Source organism: Neolamprologus multifasciatus, chromosome 15, assembly GCF_963576455.1.
Source record: "Neolamprologus multifasciatus chromosome 15, fNeoMul1.2, whole genome shotgun sequence".
NCBI lineage: Eukaryota > Metazoa > Chordata > Actinopteri > Cichliformes > Cichlidae > Neolamprologus > Neolamprologus multifasciatus.
Genome location: NC_140453.1, coordinates 4,661,255 through 4,677,787, shown reverse-complemented (window position 1 = coordinate 4,677,787; position 16,533 = coordinate 4,661,255). Strand labels below are relative to the sequence as shown.

General features: G+C 40.5%; 1 protein-coding gene across 5 annotated transcripts in view; it reads right to left on the bottom strand.

Moving 5' to 3' along the window:
• The window catches only part of plcb1l (phospholipase C beta 1-like), a 145,008-nt gene that overhangs the window by 25,984 nt on the left and 102,491 nt on the right, over nt 1–16,533 (bottom strand). For all 5 annotated transcript variants that reach the window (XR_014869523.1, XR_014869524.1, XM_085133667.1 and 2 more), the window contains 9 exons: nt 13,296–13,378; nt 11,341–11,425; nt 3,779–3,953; nt 1,979–2,065; nt 1,460–1,530; nt 1,139–1,235; nt 965–1,049; nt 298–422; nt 34–188 (listed from right to left, as the gene is read on the bottom strand). Coding sequence is in view for 3 of the 5 variants with exons in the window: in XM_085133667.1 (XP_084989793.1) it covers nt 34–188; nt 298–422; nt 965–1,049; nt 1,139–1,235; nt 1,460–1,530; nt 1,979–2,065; nt 3,779–3,953; nt 11,341–11,425; nt 13,296–13,378 (963 nt within the window). In the remaining 2 variants the exon portion in view is untranslated. The remainder of the gene's footprint in view (nt 1–33; nt 189–297; nt 423–964; nt 1,050–1,138; nt 1,236–1,459; nt 1,531–1,978; nt 2,066–3,778; nt 3,954–11,340; nt 11,426–13,295; nt 13,379–16,533) is intronic.

Here is a 16,533-nt window from a genome sequence, read left to right as displayed (position 1 = left end):
ATGTACACACACAAAACACAAACGTAAACACACCTTCACAGACAGTGTGTTGGCTACTATCCCATCCACCGTGCTCTCGGTAAATGGGTCAAAGTGCTTATCTGGCCGTCTCATGAACTCTGGTTTCAGTCTGTAGCCACATTTCCCATTGTATTCATACATGCCCAGGTTGAGCTGCATTGATAAATCTGTGGGGTGAGGATAGGAACTTATTTAAACCTGGATAATGACATAAAAGTGAGAGTGTTTTAGTTTATTCTACAGTGTGAAGGAATGTGTTTTGGGCTTCCCTCTCACCAATAGTCTGGAAATTGAGAGCCACCAGCTGACAGCCTGCGTTCCAGAACAGCTGAGGGTTGTAGTTGGATGAATCCACTCGAGTGCCTTTAGGGTAGATCCTGCTCAGCTGCAGCTTGTTGTATCTGAACAGAGCTTGTTAAGGGCAAGACTGCATGACCTGCATCTGAAAGTGATGCTACTAAACATCTGCTGGGATTACTACTCCAAAATCACTCACAAACAACATAATCCACAGAAGCAAGTTAAGGAAAAAGCTAAAAGGAACTGAAATGAGGAAATGAGGCTGAAATAACAGGCTATTCTTCAGTTCATCTATGCTTGAAACACCTATGCTCATCTACTCTGAGCTTTTCACCCATCAGCTCCAAAAAATGAGCCCAGACACTCTCAGAAGAAGTTTATTTATTCTCGTGTAACTGTGGGCAGTGATTATTTATTCAATCACTACCCACAGCTCGTGACGTTCTCGACACCACAACAGATATAAATATCCCTCTCCTCTATCGCTGCACTTGTGAGCAAGACCTCGAGATACTTGGAGTCCCCCACTTGAGGCAACAACTCTCTCCTCACCCAGCTGAGGAGTGGCATCAGACACTGAAGCACAAATGCTTATCTTAGCAAGGACAGAAAGAGAGATGCTTCGGTATAACCATAGGGATACTCCACAAACTCTACAGGAGATTTGGTCAGCTGCTCTAAAGCTTTGGTCTCGACAAAGGATGACATCTGGTAGCTTCGATTGATCTCTGTGGGTTGAGAGTGGTATAAAATTGTCAGCTTATCTAACAGTGATCTGTTTGTTGCTGCACATTCAGTATTCGTTGTTCTTACTGACTTTTGGAAGCCTCGAAGCTGTTAAATTTGACAGGTTGGATGTAGATGACCAAGTTGGACATTTCCTCTGTAGCGAATGCCTCGCTGCCTGCTGTGCCCTACACATGGAAGCACACATATTAAAAAACGTACAAATACAAAGCAGCAGAAACGTTACCAAAAAAGTCTGTTAGAATCCTTCTGCAAAGGTTTTATTGATTTTGGAGACAATTTGGAGACATGATCATACACTAGAGGACAACCTCAGCACATATAGGCTAAACAGTCTGTTTCCATTATAACCAGGATTTGAACTGATTCCTGTCACCTGCAAGATACCCACCTCATCCATTGATCCCTTTTTACAGTCGTCATCATCATCATCTTCGTCCTCGCTTTCGGCCTCCACTTCACCTAGAACGCATGGCACAGACAGGATAGCAGAGAAATGCATGAAACAAAGCTGAAACGAGTGTAAATTGAGTTTTTATTTCTGCCAAATCAATGCAAACGTTGCACAAACACGAACGGAGCCGTCTGTCTTTAAATGGTCTTCATTTACAGCCCACGACTGCCTCCGTTACATTTAAAACAGCGACACAAGTAAGGCTCGTGCTGGCAGGTCCTAATTTATTGGCGCTCGTAGACAGAGGAAATGAATTTCAATATTGTTTTGGTTGAGCTGACCCAGCCTCTGCACCCACATAATGAGAGATCTGCTTAAGATTTCCCACTGAATCGGAGGTCGCACTGACAGAGGAAATTGATTTTAACGGTGTAATTGTCTGACCTATAGCTTCGGTGCCGGCCTAATGAGGGCTCTACTAAAGATTTAAGTCTCCATCTGAGGTCATGGACTCACCGATAGACTTTCTGCCCTGTGGTCTCAGTGTAAGCTCAGTACCATCAGAGGGCTGTGTGGAATCTGCCACTTCCTCTTTGGTGGAACCTGCGATTTAAAAACAAAGCACTCACTGAAGATCATCCTCATATTTTTCAGTTCAATGTTTACTGTTTAGTTTACTCAGTAAATCATCTCAAAAACAAAGGTTATTTTACAACATATATACCAGTTAAAAAGGACTCCTGACTGTTAACTTGTACTGCTTACTTTCCAACACCAGGGGGCAGTGTGTTTTAGCCTAAGAAGAACTTAAGGCTCAACAACCAGGGCAGACTAAAGGTGACATGTTGCTTGGTCCACTGGGATATGTAGATGGATGTTAAATAAACAAAACAATAAATGTTTGGCCACCAGACCTCCAGTTTGCTTCATATTGATTTTCCCAGACTGGACCCTGGTGTTTTTAAGATGATGGTGGTGAGAACAGTCTAACATGTCAGTCCATGTTAGACTTAAATGATTCAAATAATTTCCATACTTATCAGGATAGAAGTGATTGATTACATGACCATGGATATCCAGCAAAATGTGTCCTAGACTCCCATTGTGGGGGCCATGGGTTCGTGTTTCTCCATTCATTTCTCACTCCTTTGTAACAACCAAATGATACACATAACATAACTACAGCCAATCACACAGCAGCAACTTGATACATTTAGGGATATAGATATGGCCAAGATGACAAGTTCAAACATCAAAAAAATGATTTAAATGACTCTGAACTTGGGTCGGACAGGCTAGTCTGAGTATTTCAAAAAATGCTGATTTACTGGGATTTTCCTACAAAACCATCTCTAGGGTTTATGGAGAATCCATATTCATCAAAAATTCATTGACCCAGGTTGTCTTGAACATGTCTACATACATCAAAGCACTGAGTTGCTGCTAAAAAGAGTAAATATCCCGTCAGCGGCAGCTCTCCAGGAGGAAATGCAATGTTGATGCTAGACGTCAGAGGAGAATGGACAGACTGCTTCATGGTGACTGGAAGGTGTCAGTAACACCGTCATAACCAAGGTATGCAGATGAGCATCTCTGAACGAGAAACACATCGACCCTTAAAGCTGATGGACAGCAACACACACACCGCACACATCTTATCAGCCAAGAACAGGAAACTGAGGCTACAATTCACACGGCCTCGCCAAAAGTGTAGAGTAGAAGATTTGAGTTTCGATTTTTTCTGGTGGCTGTCAGCTGGTAGAGTCACAATTTGGCATAAACAACATGAAAGCATGGATCCAGACTACGTTGTATCAACGATTCAGGCTGGGGGTGTAATGCTGTGGGGGATATTTTTTGGCATACTTTGAGATCCCTTAGCACCAAAGCTGACCTGGTGCTGTTGCGAGTGCGTATGTAGTACACAACTGAAAAGGCAAACGTATGAACAAATAGGACTGATATTGGCAGTTACAGCAAATAGCAGAGTGTTTTATACATACACACTCACACACAACTGGCCAGTGTTTAAGATGCCCCGGTTTAAATGTATAATGCCAGCAGCAGCAACAGCCAATAATACCTTCAGCTGATGGAGAGGGCCATGAAAGTGATGAATGTTAAACAATAGCACTGTTTTGCTCCAGTGATTCAGTTTCTGGACGGCACAGAGCTCTTGGTCCACAGTGCAGAGGGACCCAGATGGTTAGGCTAGCTTTTACACATCTGAAATATCATAACTCAGTGAGCCCATTGTGATTTGATGGCTTTGTTAGTGGAATGTGTGCGCGCGTGTGTGTATTAAAGGTGCAGTACCTGCGCTTGGGGAGGAGGGCTCACACACGCTGGAAGAATCACTGCAGGTGTTAGAAACCTGCTCAGAGAGTTTTTTCTTTGCACTTCCACTTGTCTTGTGGTGTTTCTTTTTGTTTTTCACCAAGATCTTTCCCATCAGCTCCATCGGGCTGGGCAACGGCACGCCGGACTCCAACTGGAGGGAATGTGGAAGGAGAAAGATGCAGTTATAGATGAATGAAAGGCGCTTTCCTACATTAATAATTTCAGATATATTGGATGATGAGATTAAAATTGTAAATATAAATTTGAGCAAGAGCAAATGCTCCAAAATGCTCATTTATGGGTAAAGATTGCTACAGTGCAATCACAGTTAAGCTGTTTTTCTCTTTTTTTGACAAACTAGCTAATTACCAGATGAAAACACTGACGTTGTTTACTGGAGTGTTCCACTTAAAATGTAAATTTGTGGCTATTACTCTTTTCAAATCCTCTAAGGAAGAGTTCGCTGGTTAGATGCAGCTGGTTAGTAAAAAATGACTGTTTCTGCTGTGAGTGTTATAAACTCGGCTGATGTTATAACTGAAAAATTCTACGCTTGCAACACCTTAATCAGCTTCCTGCAAGGAAACTAAACAGTAAACACAAATGCACGTTCTCTCAAATGAGCTGGACAGAAAGTCGCTACATCTCCAATTTATTTATGGGATACGCTGCTTTTGGATCACAGTGTTTAGGGATATTAATATTTCACTAATGAGCAATTCACCAGTGGTGCAGAATAAACACACACGTACATGCTCAAACTGCTGTGTTTACAACATATCAACTACAAACATAACCTCACTTAAACATATCAAACTTTTACTTGAGCAACTTGAGAATCAAGAGCAACAAAACAGTGATTCATACACCAACGAACGCCAAGATTTTCCTTCTTGTGACCTATTTTCCACACATGTCTATCTATGCTCTGCTTATGTTGCTGCGGGGGAAATCTTACGACAAAGATTAGCCATCCTGTTTGCATTCACCTCACTGACAGTTACCAGGGAGGAAAAGCAAGATTGGATGGGGCAAGTAATCCTGATTGCACTCAAATGCACCGCACGAAGCCTAATGAAATAAACTCAATCAAGGTTTTCCCCCCAAATGCCAAAATCAATTATGCTCAGCTGTGATAAGAAAGTGAAAAGTTCCATTTGGCCACCCTTAACTACTTTCAAGCCTCAGTATCATACCAGTGGTAAAGTGAGAAAGTATTTCCTTGTTTTGTTGCTTCGTACGGCGTATCTGCTCCACGATATTTCAGAGCAACGGTTGTGACGTTTAATAAGCTAGATTCAACTGTTTCAAGTTTTCAGTCCAGTCCTTGTCCCTAAACCATTTTCAGTATTTTGCTTGTTACGTTTATTTGTTATAAGACATATGACAATAAGACAAATTCACATTACATAAACAGAAATTGTTCAGTGAAGGGAATAGTCTTAGCATTTTGTTCCAAGTGCATGCTGGGTATGATAAGAGTATCTGGTCTGGATGTAACATAAGAAAGGGAAGCAAGTTTTTTTTCAATTGGGTCAAATTCTTCTTCAAAATTTAAGCAAATGTTTTAAAATTTCCTCAAAATGTGTAAATTTACTTTTTTTTTATTTTTATAATTCAAGTATTTATTAGAGTTCGCATTTTATAACAGCAAATACAAAGATGCAGCAACCAAAAGCAAGAAGCAAACAAACAAAAACAAACAAACAAAAAACAACAACAACAACCCCCCAAAACAAACAAACAAACAAACAAACAAAACAAAAACAGTGAGGTTTTAACATATGTTGTATTAAGCTCAAATGTCCAAGTCAGGTAGACATGTAGGTGCAAAAATTGTCCCACTGTTCCACCGCAGCTTCCGTCACATGATGTATTTTTCCCAGCATCTTTTCGCACGCAACATTCCCAATCATTCTTTCTTTCCACATCTTAAGCGTTGGAGTATGGGAGTCCTTCCAGTGTTCCAAAATGACACGGGCACATGTTACCAATGCAGTACTTAACACTCTAAACTGGTGTTTATTTAATTGCAGCACCTCTCCTTTGTCTCCTAGTAGACATAATTTATAAATTTACTATTAATACTCAAAGTGCTTTTTGCCAATAATACTTCCAGGGAAGTACAACTTTGTTAATAAGTATCTTTACACTGAGGGACTGTGAGTCTTAAATCTTTTAAAAAATGTTGCTTTCTTTTTAACAGGGGATGAACTGTTAAATGTTCGGGTTTGTATGTTCAAACAATGTGAGCAGAAGGGGGAGAGGAAGGCTGCATGACCCGCAAGCGCATGTTAGAGGAAGTAATTAAGTCTTTGTTATGTAAAAGTGTTTTAACTTCAGTTATTGGGATATGGTTATTTATTTTACTCGCCTCCTTACAGCTCCGACAGTTTAGAACTTTTGCATCCACATTATTCTCAATCTGGCCTGCTTATGTGTGCGTGTATATCTCGCCTTGCCAGTTACAGTCTGTCTGCAGCTTAAAACTAAGCCCCAACAAGATTAAACAAACCGCAAGACAAATTGTTTAATTCCTTCAAATATTTCACATATTTTACGCAGTTACAATGAAAATGTTTTTTGCCAACACAGCATAGTGAGAGAAGCAAGAAAACAAACGATGAATCGAGCTTTCAAACTGTTTTGTTTTTACTTTGAAAATAAAAGAAAATCACCGGTCGTCGTTGTGGGACGCGATTGACAGTTTTGTAAAGTGGAGATGGAGTCGGAGCCCAAGTTTCTAAGAAAACTTTAATCCTCTTAATTCTCACTCTAGGTTGAGCTGGATTTCATCTAGCTGTATTACCCTATCTGCCCCGGTCCCTGTGGGCTTATCAGCCTGATATCCCTTTCGATACGCTGTATACACAGCTGACCCAATGCCAGATGGGAGTGACTGTCATTGCTCTCACCTTTCCTAGTTTGTACATGCTCAGTGGTAGAAAGCTCATTCCTCAATGGCACTTTCTCTTTCCATCTTTCTAAATTCTCCCTTGGTGTCTGTCTCCTCATATCTCTCCCCTTCTCCTTCCCTCTGCCACTCCATTCAAAAGGCTTCTCCCTGATAATACTTCAATGTCAAATCCAGTCAGAAGGCTGTAATTCTCAGCGGGCTGTGACTCTGGCAGGCAGAAGTGCTGGAGGAGCTCCCTGCGTGTGTGAGATAATTCTGCATCTTACTGCTGCTGGGAACTTTAGCTGCTCCACAGTGTTGTGCCAAAGGGAATAACGTCATCCCAAGAGAATGACGTGAGAGGAGTAAGCGGTACATTAAAGTACATATATGTGCAGAACTGTTTGCGAGGCATGTTTTCATGTACGCACTGTGAGAAGTGCCTAAAAGTCCATGCGAGAGTTTGTGTGCAAGTGTCTACATTTGCCTCACGTAAGAGCCTGCGTCATTACACACAAAGACGCCTTAGGGGGGGAAAAAAGAAGTTTGGCCACAAAGGGACAATGGAAGCTTTTAACTGGTAGTCATGGCAACAGAGGAAAGGCCTGTCTGAGATAAAGGACTGCCAAGAAAAGCCACGTTTAGATTACAGCGGAAAATGCTTCCTTTTAATCTTAAACGGCTTTTGTTTGCAGTCTCTGCTGTGATAACACAGACGTGATAGGGAGGAATAAGCACGATTGCGGGATGATTCGTTAAAAGTTAGCTTCCAAGGAGTGTTTAAGAGAAAGTGAAAGTGGCTGAGGCTTCAATGAAAAACAACAGCAGCAGGATATTTTGCCAGGTGCCAAAGGTCACATGGTGTTAATGTGTGAGAAAGAGACAAAGAAAACAAAAAGGAAGAAAAACAGAGACACATATAGTAGGGGTGCAATGATACACAAAATTCACAGTTAGATATTTTTTCGATACAAAAAAAATCTTCATGCTTTTTTGTCATTTATTAAAATTATAAATATATATTTTAACTCAAAAGTACAGTTTTTAAATTTAATGTTGCTGAAACAACAAAGTAATAAAAAAATAAATCTATTTGATCGAGGAATCACTCATCTTTGGAAAAGAGAGTTTATTACAGAGAAATGGCTCTTTCCAAAATAAAAGCTATACTATACGCTTCTTCTGGGCTACATTCTCAGCAGCATATTAAACATATCAGGTCCCCATAAGGAGAATCATGTGCTAACGGCTGTCTAAATGACTCGGGTAAAGTTTGTAGCATGCGTGCTTGTTGTTTTTGTCTGCTTCCACTTGTCTTTGCACTAGGATGATGTCAGAGTAAATGTGCAGTCATATTCGTTGTGTTCCCACTAGTGCTGTCAGCGTTAATCTGAAATGACGTTAACGCCACAACACGGCAAATCTCCGTTAACGAGCTACCGCGGATCGCCCCGTGCGTGGGGCTGGACAGCATCAACACGTTAACGAGCTAACAGCGCTAACACTAGTTCCCACCAATGTAATTGAGCATTTCGTGGCACATCCAACATACTGTTTTACTTTTGTCCATGATGCGCTTACCTTCAGGGTCATACATCACATGAAAACCAAAATAGTTCCAATGGCCAGATCTGAATGAGGGTGGGGGAGGTTCAATTTGCCATGTTGCAACGAGCTTAGCTTCTGTTTTGCTAGCTTGCGCTGTGCTCAGTAGTGATGGGTCGTTCGCGAACGAAATGGCTCTTAGAGCCGACTCTTTGAAGTGAACGACGCGAGCCGGCTCCTTATTGGGAGCCGTGAGGTTTTTTTTTCTTTCTCTCACCCTCTCTCTCGCCCTTTTTTCCGCTTAACTCCGCATGCGCGGCCTGTACTTTGCGCTGGGCAGAGGGGGGGAGGGGCGTTAGTTACACTCGCAGTAGCACAGGAGCAGAGCCAGAGAGAAAGAGAGTGAGGGACAACAACGTCACATTAGAAAGGTATAGTAATCATCCACTATTTTCAGTTGCAGATGATAAAGGATTCAGAAATCATGCAGGCCCGTATGACAGAGAATGTGCATCTTCTTTTTGTTTTAATATTTTAATTTATATTTAATTGTGTTGTGGTTTGCAGTGTTTTGTGTTGTTTCACGTTAAACTTGTTTAAAAGGAAAAAGCTGAAAATTTAAATAGTTAAAAGTTTAAAATGTGAATAGTTGTTTTTTGTATTATATGATGTATTTATTACATTTTATGTGGAGTGAATAAATAAAGTATATTTATGGTGGACCTTAGAGACAAAGCACGTACAAACTCCAAAACACGTACAAACTCCTAAGTATGTACAAACTCCAAAATGCGTAAAAAATCCAAAACACGTAAAAACTCAGAAGCGCGTACAAACTCCAAAACACGTAAAAACTCAGAAGCACGTACAAACTCCAAAACACGTAAAAACTCAGAAGCATGTACAAACTCCAAAACATGTAAAAACTCAGAAGCACGTACAAACTCCAAAACACGTACAAACTCCTAAGTATGTACAAACTCCAAAATGCGTAAAAAATCCAAAACACGTAAAAACTCAGAAGCGCGTACAAACTCCAAAACACGTAAAAACTCAGAAGCACGTACAAACTCCAAAACACGTAAAAACTCAGAAGCATGTACAAACTCCAAAACATGTAAAAACTCAGAAGCACGTACAAACTCCAAAACACGTAAAAACTCAGAAGCATGTACAAACTCCAAAACATGTAAAAACTCAGAAGCACGTACAAACTCCAAAACACGTACAAATGACAACAGAAGTGCTCCAGGTTTCTAGGGTGCAGTGTTGAGGTTTTGTTACCTAGTGGCTACACAAGCCAGGAAGTATTAACAACCGGATTTGGTGTGTGGTAGTAACAGGTAAATTAACTTTTTTTGTTAAATTATTTGAATAAATATGAGTGCTTGTCTATAACTACACAAACAATACACACATGTTTTCAATTGTGTAATTTAAGTGATCTGGGTAGCTCTGTTTTGGAAGTTCAGTAAACGCTAGAAATGTGTTTTGGAGTTTGTACGTGCATTTTGGAGTTTGTATATGCTTTAGAGTTTGTACGTGCTTTGTCTCTAGGGGCCATATATAAACATATATAAATAAAACCACTTTTTTTACATTAGTAATTCCTTTTCTGCATAATTTTATATTATTGTTAATGATTAAATAATTAAAGCAACAAAACAACCTGAAGAGCCGGTTCGGAGCCGAAAGAGCCGGCTCTTTTTAGTGAGCCGAGCCGAAAGAGCCGGATCTCTAAAAAGAGCCGGAAATCCCATCACTAGTGCTCAGTGGATCTGCGCTCGACAGTGCAGCCTAGGCGGAGTAGTCGAACGCAGATCCACTGAGCTCTCAACACAGACAGCGTCGTCAGAAGAAAAGTTGATAAAATAAATTGAAAATTTTGTATTGTTCGATAGCACTGTATGAACGGCTCAATATCGATACGAGTATCGTTGCACCCCTAATATATAATAGATATTGCAAAGTCTCAAGTCAAGACTAATTTTTTTATATTTTGCTTAGAAAATGGGAAACAGGTGCACTGATTTGTTGAAACATCCATTCATGGAAATACAGTATATAAGGCAAACAACAAAGTTTAAAGTCAATATTTGGTATGACCATGTTTATTCTTCAACATAGCCTGAACTCTCTTAGGCAAGCTTTCCTGTCAACAAAAGGCTTCTCGAAGGACATTCGAAGCTCTTCTTTGGATGTTGGCTGCCTTCGATAATGTTGAAACAGTGTGCTATCTGTTGCTAATCAGACACTTTCCAGATGGTATTGGATGATGATCCTTTTTATTGCATTCACAACTCCATAAATTTTGACAAGTCCCCCAACACCACTGGCTGAAATGCAACCCCAAACAATTTACAATTTGAATTCTTCACTCCATAAGGCCTGTTGCCACAGATTTCTAGTCCAGTTCTGTTGTTTGCCTTAAGAATGGCTTCTTGACAGTTACCCATACACTGGGACAGTTTGTGATGAAGCTTCAGTGACCAGTAGATGGATCAACTACAGGTCCAGATGCATCTCACAGATTCTGTCAAAATGTTTTATCTTTGGTATTTTTCGTAGATTTAACTAGACAAAATCGAACAAACTATGTGTTTTGCAACAAGTTGCTAGTAACAAAGTGCCTAAGGATACCATTTAAAACGGATTCTTTGCCAAGTTATCTGGATGTGCAGACAAAACCCTGGTTGGTCTCTTGTGTTAGATGCCTTTTTTTATGCTTGAATGATTTGTGGGTCAGCATTGAGTGTAAAAAGCAGCCAATGACCAAAAACGAGCTTGGAGCACTAGTGGTCAAGTCTCTTTGGAAGCAAAATATGAAGCAATGAGAGGGACCTCAAGACTTTTTCACAGTACTGTGCGTGTGTGTGTAAGTAACTATGTGAGTTTTTACCTCAAAGAGTACATTTATATGGGCAGGCGTTCAAGGACAATCATTTCTCTAGTGCACTCATCTGTGTGATAGTATCTTCTGAATGCCTCACTGTTGTTGTATCATATGTGTTCGTGTGTTGGAAAGAGACAAGCAAGTGTGAATGTGAGCGTGAGCACAAGCAAATGTAGCGGGTGCATGGAGATCTTATATACTCACAAGATATTTCTCCAGAGGTTCTGTCAGTAATGCGTCTCCAAATATTGACCGGCAATACTCAGCCATCTTAGCCTGCTGCTTTGGTCTGGGAGTCATCACACAAAGACACACACACATACACAATCATGATTTCTCCACTAAATATCAATATCCTGAATATGTATGTTGCCCCAGAGTATCTTGGTGCCATTAAAGATGAAAGGATTAATCAGAAGCATCTCCCCAGCTCTGCAGATGTTTACACAGTTGATAAAAAACAAAGTGGTTGGTTAGACATATTGACAGTCCTCATCAATATGCTTAACAGTATGAAGCCTCATTTATGCAAAAATTATATTCACATGCACGGCGTCAATATCTAGTGGATATTTGTTTATTTTCTTCTGCTCTTCAGTTGCGACACATATTTGTCTGTGTCAGTCTGACTTTAATATTTTACTCTGCCGTCTTGTTGCACTTACTGTCTGATTGCAGTCTCATGACTGTTGCCGTGATGTGCTGTCAGTGTGTCAGCAGACAACTGAGCTAATGATGGAGCAGTCCCAGGGAAACCAGTCAGCACATGGATTTCCATAGATTCCTGTTCACACTGACTCTGACTGACACTGTTACCATGTAATATATTAGCATATTTCTGGAAAGTGTTATATATTAGCTTCACATAGTACAATTCATTAAAATATGTGTGGGACAACAATGCAACTCTATACTAGAGTCTATAAATATAAGTGATATATATATATATATATATATATATAATATAATCAATTTAAATGCGAGATATATTTTTATATTACTGAAAGAAGAAAACCTTGGTTAATACTTTATTTATGAACAGATTCTGCATGTATGTTTCCCCATACATATTAATTACCTGGAGGGGCTGATCACGTATATCAGTGATCACCAAGTATATTTCAGAACGTAATCAATTTGCTATTGTGTAATACCCGCGCTCTTAATTTGAAAGTTTAGTCATTGCAAATAAGTTAGCACCAGGCATTCCTGTCTCCTGTTTCCCTGTCGGCAGGCTTTTGTGAGACTCATCTCCGTGTTCAACAGACTCTAACTCCACTGTCTCAAACTGCAGCTGGTAATGGCACCCCTTAATCTCCCCTGAAGACCCTCTGTGAGTTGGAGGAGCAGCTGTTTGAAGCAGCTGGAGGAGCAACCTCAGTAGCTCACTGAGAACGGGAGTAGAACGAGGAGTACTCTCTATAAAGTGAAGATGCTGCATGTTTGATTCCATCCAAGCGACGGGAAACTCAGAGGAGCAACAGCTTCTTAGTTTTTGCCACAAAGCATATTTCTGCATTATGTATTCATGCATTTAATGAAACATGGGTGCACCTCCTTCCACACGCACCCAGCTCCAGCTTTTGACTTTTCAAGGCTCTAGTTATCCTTTTGAGATGTCAGCGGACAGCTTGAGATGATCCACAGTTCAGTAACTGCACCCATGTGTGATACATAAATCCTTTTGAAACTGTATTAAGCATATTGTCGAATACAACAAATGGAAAACTGCCTAATTTAGTGGAATGCATTTACTTTTAAATTAAAGTTTCACAGGACACAGTATATAACATTTTGTTACAATGACATATCTGGGTATACCTGATAAACTGCTTACACCTATCTTTAGATTTCTATTTTGACTGCTTCCAACACCCATAACACCAGTGCAAGATTAAACATAGAATAAAACCCAAACATCAAGCGGTTCATTAAGAAACTTGCCACTGATGAATCACTTCGACCACGGTAGCCAAATGACTGAGATAGCAAAACAATCAGGCTGCCATTGTGTTCTTTGAGCACGAGCCAAGGAACAGAAAGTGCAACAAGGCGACTGTCACATGTTGAATCAACATAGGCAGCGCACATGTAAAGATAATTCTGGCACAATTGGAACCTCTTAAGGCAACAAGGTAAAAAATGTCCCGTTAACTTACGAGTCCACGTGATTCTCGAAGGACAGGATGACGGGGAAAGGCGAGGTCTTGAAGGCACACTCTGCTATAGCTTCAATTACCTCCTAAATACCCAAACACAAAGAATACAAAATATACCTGTAAATTACAACATAGGCTCAGTGTTGGATCATTATCTAATTCATGTCATACATAATGAAAACACAGGAGTTTGCTACTGGTTTCCAAGAATTACTAAAATGTCGTCATTAACTACAGTGACATTGTTTTGAACCTGAATGCAACAATGTGAACAAAAATCCCATACAGTAGGTCAGGAGTGGGCAATTCCAGGCCCCGAGGGCCGGTGTCCTGCAGGTTTTAGATCTCACCTTGGGTCAACACACCTGAATCACATGATTAGTTCGTTACCAGGCCTCTGGAGAACTGCAGAAGCTAATTTAGCAATTTAAATCAGCTGTGTTGGTTCAAGGACACATCTAAAACCTGCAGGGACACCGGCCCTCGAGGCCCGGAGTTGCCCACCCCTGCAGTAGGTCATCAATTGCAGGTATTTAAATAAATGGGAGCTGAGCGATATTGTCGAATCATTCCCCAACTCTGCTGAAGACAGTTCAACATCCGATATTAGATTTCTAAGCCACTCATTGTCTGAGTCAATTACACCATCATTAACAACAGTGGCAGTTCAGTAAAAGCCTTCATTTCCTCCAATAAAAATCTTTGTCTGTAACTCAACCCCTTCAATCTGTAGCTCTCTTCCATCTTTTAACAACTCTTCTCTTTTTGCATTTCACTCTCAGACTAATTGCATTAGGCTTGTTCTGCTTCTTCTGTTACTTTCATTAGATCGAAATTTCCTCCATCAATCAGTTCACCCATTTCTTTCTTCTTTTCTAGGCTTATTCAGCGCATCCCTGTTTCTAGCGATTTGCCATCTGCTCCTTGCATGCCCCACTTTTTGCTTTTTCTATCTCTTCTTCAGTCTATACTTGTCTGTTGAAATGTGTTTTTTAAATTTATATAGTTGTGGTGAGGTTTATTATTGCCCTGATGTCAATCAAAGCAAAGGGAAATTAATTAAATGAATTAAATTAAACTCTTCTCTTCACTACCCTTAGGACAGCATTTCTCAGGGAGCATTGTTTGTTAGTTTCGACCATGATCACACTTAGAAGTGTGTCTGCATTTTTATTCTGCAAGTATTTATCCATTTTTTGTCAGTCGACCATTTTTAAGGTCTGCAAAAGAGTAGCAGAACAAGAAAGAACCACAGTTAGCTCCTAGATTAAGAGCTGTAGACACATGGTTGCACGCCTCCAAATCCTCAGATGGGTTCTTTTTATTAAAATAATTCAGTTTATTTGACACCAGTGACCACATGTGTCACCAGATCAATAAAGACTGAAATCATCCTTAAGTAGGTACAAAATATTGACACATCAATATACTGCATTGCATCCCTGAGGGATAAGTTATTGAAATTTTTATTAGAAAATGCAGGCTGGATGAATCCCCCCTCTCTGTGTGGGAGGAAATTGTGGGGAAAAAGTGGACAGACACATCCAGTATCACAGAATCAGTGTGCTATCTATTTACACCTACAGGCCAGTGGACACTCTTTCAATGATGAGGATGTACGCATCCTGGACAGGAACGCTGGTCTACATCTCATCTAAGTTTCTAAATCTTTGTAAACCAATTCATTTTGCATCTTCAAAAGTACCGTGTTCAAGATCTAACCACTAAATGTCAGTAGATCGCAGTCATCTGAGTTCTTTTGCTGCTGTTCATCTGTAGTGTGTGCAGGCTGACAGTCGGCTGCTTATTTCAGTTGGTGTACATGTCTATTTACTCCCGAGGAGGCTGTAAAAACTTTGTTAAAAAGGCTGATGAGTCAGTGAAGCTCACTTCCGACAGCGACACTGAGGTGACTTGAGGATATCCTAAACCTTTCTGTCAGCCTTTGTTAGCTGCTTTTAGCTAGCATTAGTGAAGCTTTATTTGAATAACTCCTCACACGATGTAAGAATATAATAAAACTGTTTATCCGAGGGAAAGTGTGATTTTTAGGACACTCCAGCCGAAGATTAGCTAGCATAATGTTAGCTTATAACCATATGCTGTTGTTTAGCGGGCTCGTGGTCAGCTTTCTGGAATGGGTTGGCTCGCATATTTAATCTGCTTGCTGTGACAATATCTGGAATAAATAAGCACCTGTTTGAACATTTTTGTGTGTTAGAGCTCTGACTTCTGCTCAGGAGATGAGGCGTGAAGTCAGGAGGAAGAAGATGACTTTTTTCCAGACGCCGGTGTTCTGGGAATCCATCCTAGCTTGTAAACCGTCCTTCAGCTATTGTAAATATTTCTAATAGTTATGGTTAGAGTTGGTCAGAAGTCACCGTCAAATAATCATATGGGTAGGATGACTTGCCAAAGTAGGACGGTTTCTCAGAACACTGGTCTGTTGTCCTTTGCGTTTTCACTTGTTTGGTGATAGGGATGATGTTCATATTTTTGAATCAATCCACGGCATGTGAATGCCTGTGGGTTCTCTTCTTCTCTACCTTTGGCGTGCCACGTACAGTATGTGGCCAGTCTGTCCATTTTGGCCACTGTCTGACAACGTGGTGGCTTTCACAAACCAGATAAATTCTGAGTTTATGAGAATGGATCCGTTTATTGGAAGAGGAAATAACACGGTGAGATGGTAAATGGCCTGTACTTGTATAGCGCTTTACTAGTCCCTAAGGCCCCCAAAGCACTTTACACATTCAGTCATCCACCCATTCACACACACATTCACACACTGGTGATGGCAGCTACATTGTAGCCACAGCCACCCTGGGGCGCACTGACAGAGGCGAGGCTGCCGGACACTGGCGCCACCGGGCCCTCTGACCACCACCAGTAGGTAATGGGTGAAGTATGTTGCCCAAGGACGCAACGACCGAGACCGTTCAAGCCGGGGCTCGAACCAGCAACCTTCCGATTACAAGGCAACCACCCAACTCTTGAGCCACGATCGCCCCGACCCACGATAATATTCTTTTTTTCTGTTAAAGCTTCTGCATTTAGTTGTAAAACTGAGTACGTTTACATGGCTAACAGCATATTCAGCTGGCCTGAAAGAACTCTGAGAATTTTTTAAAGATAAAATGTGGAGAAATCCTGAATCCAGAATATGTGAATTTTTGCAATTTTTTGAATTTATAAGCTTTTCAGTATTCTTCTCTTTAGATATTTTTAAACCTGATTT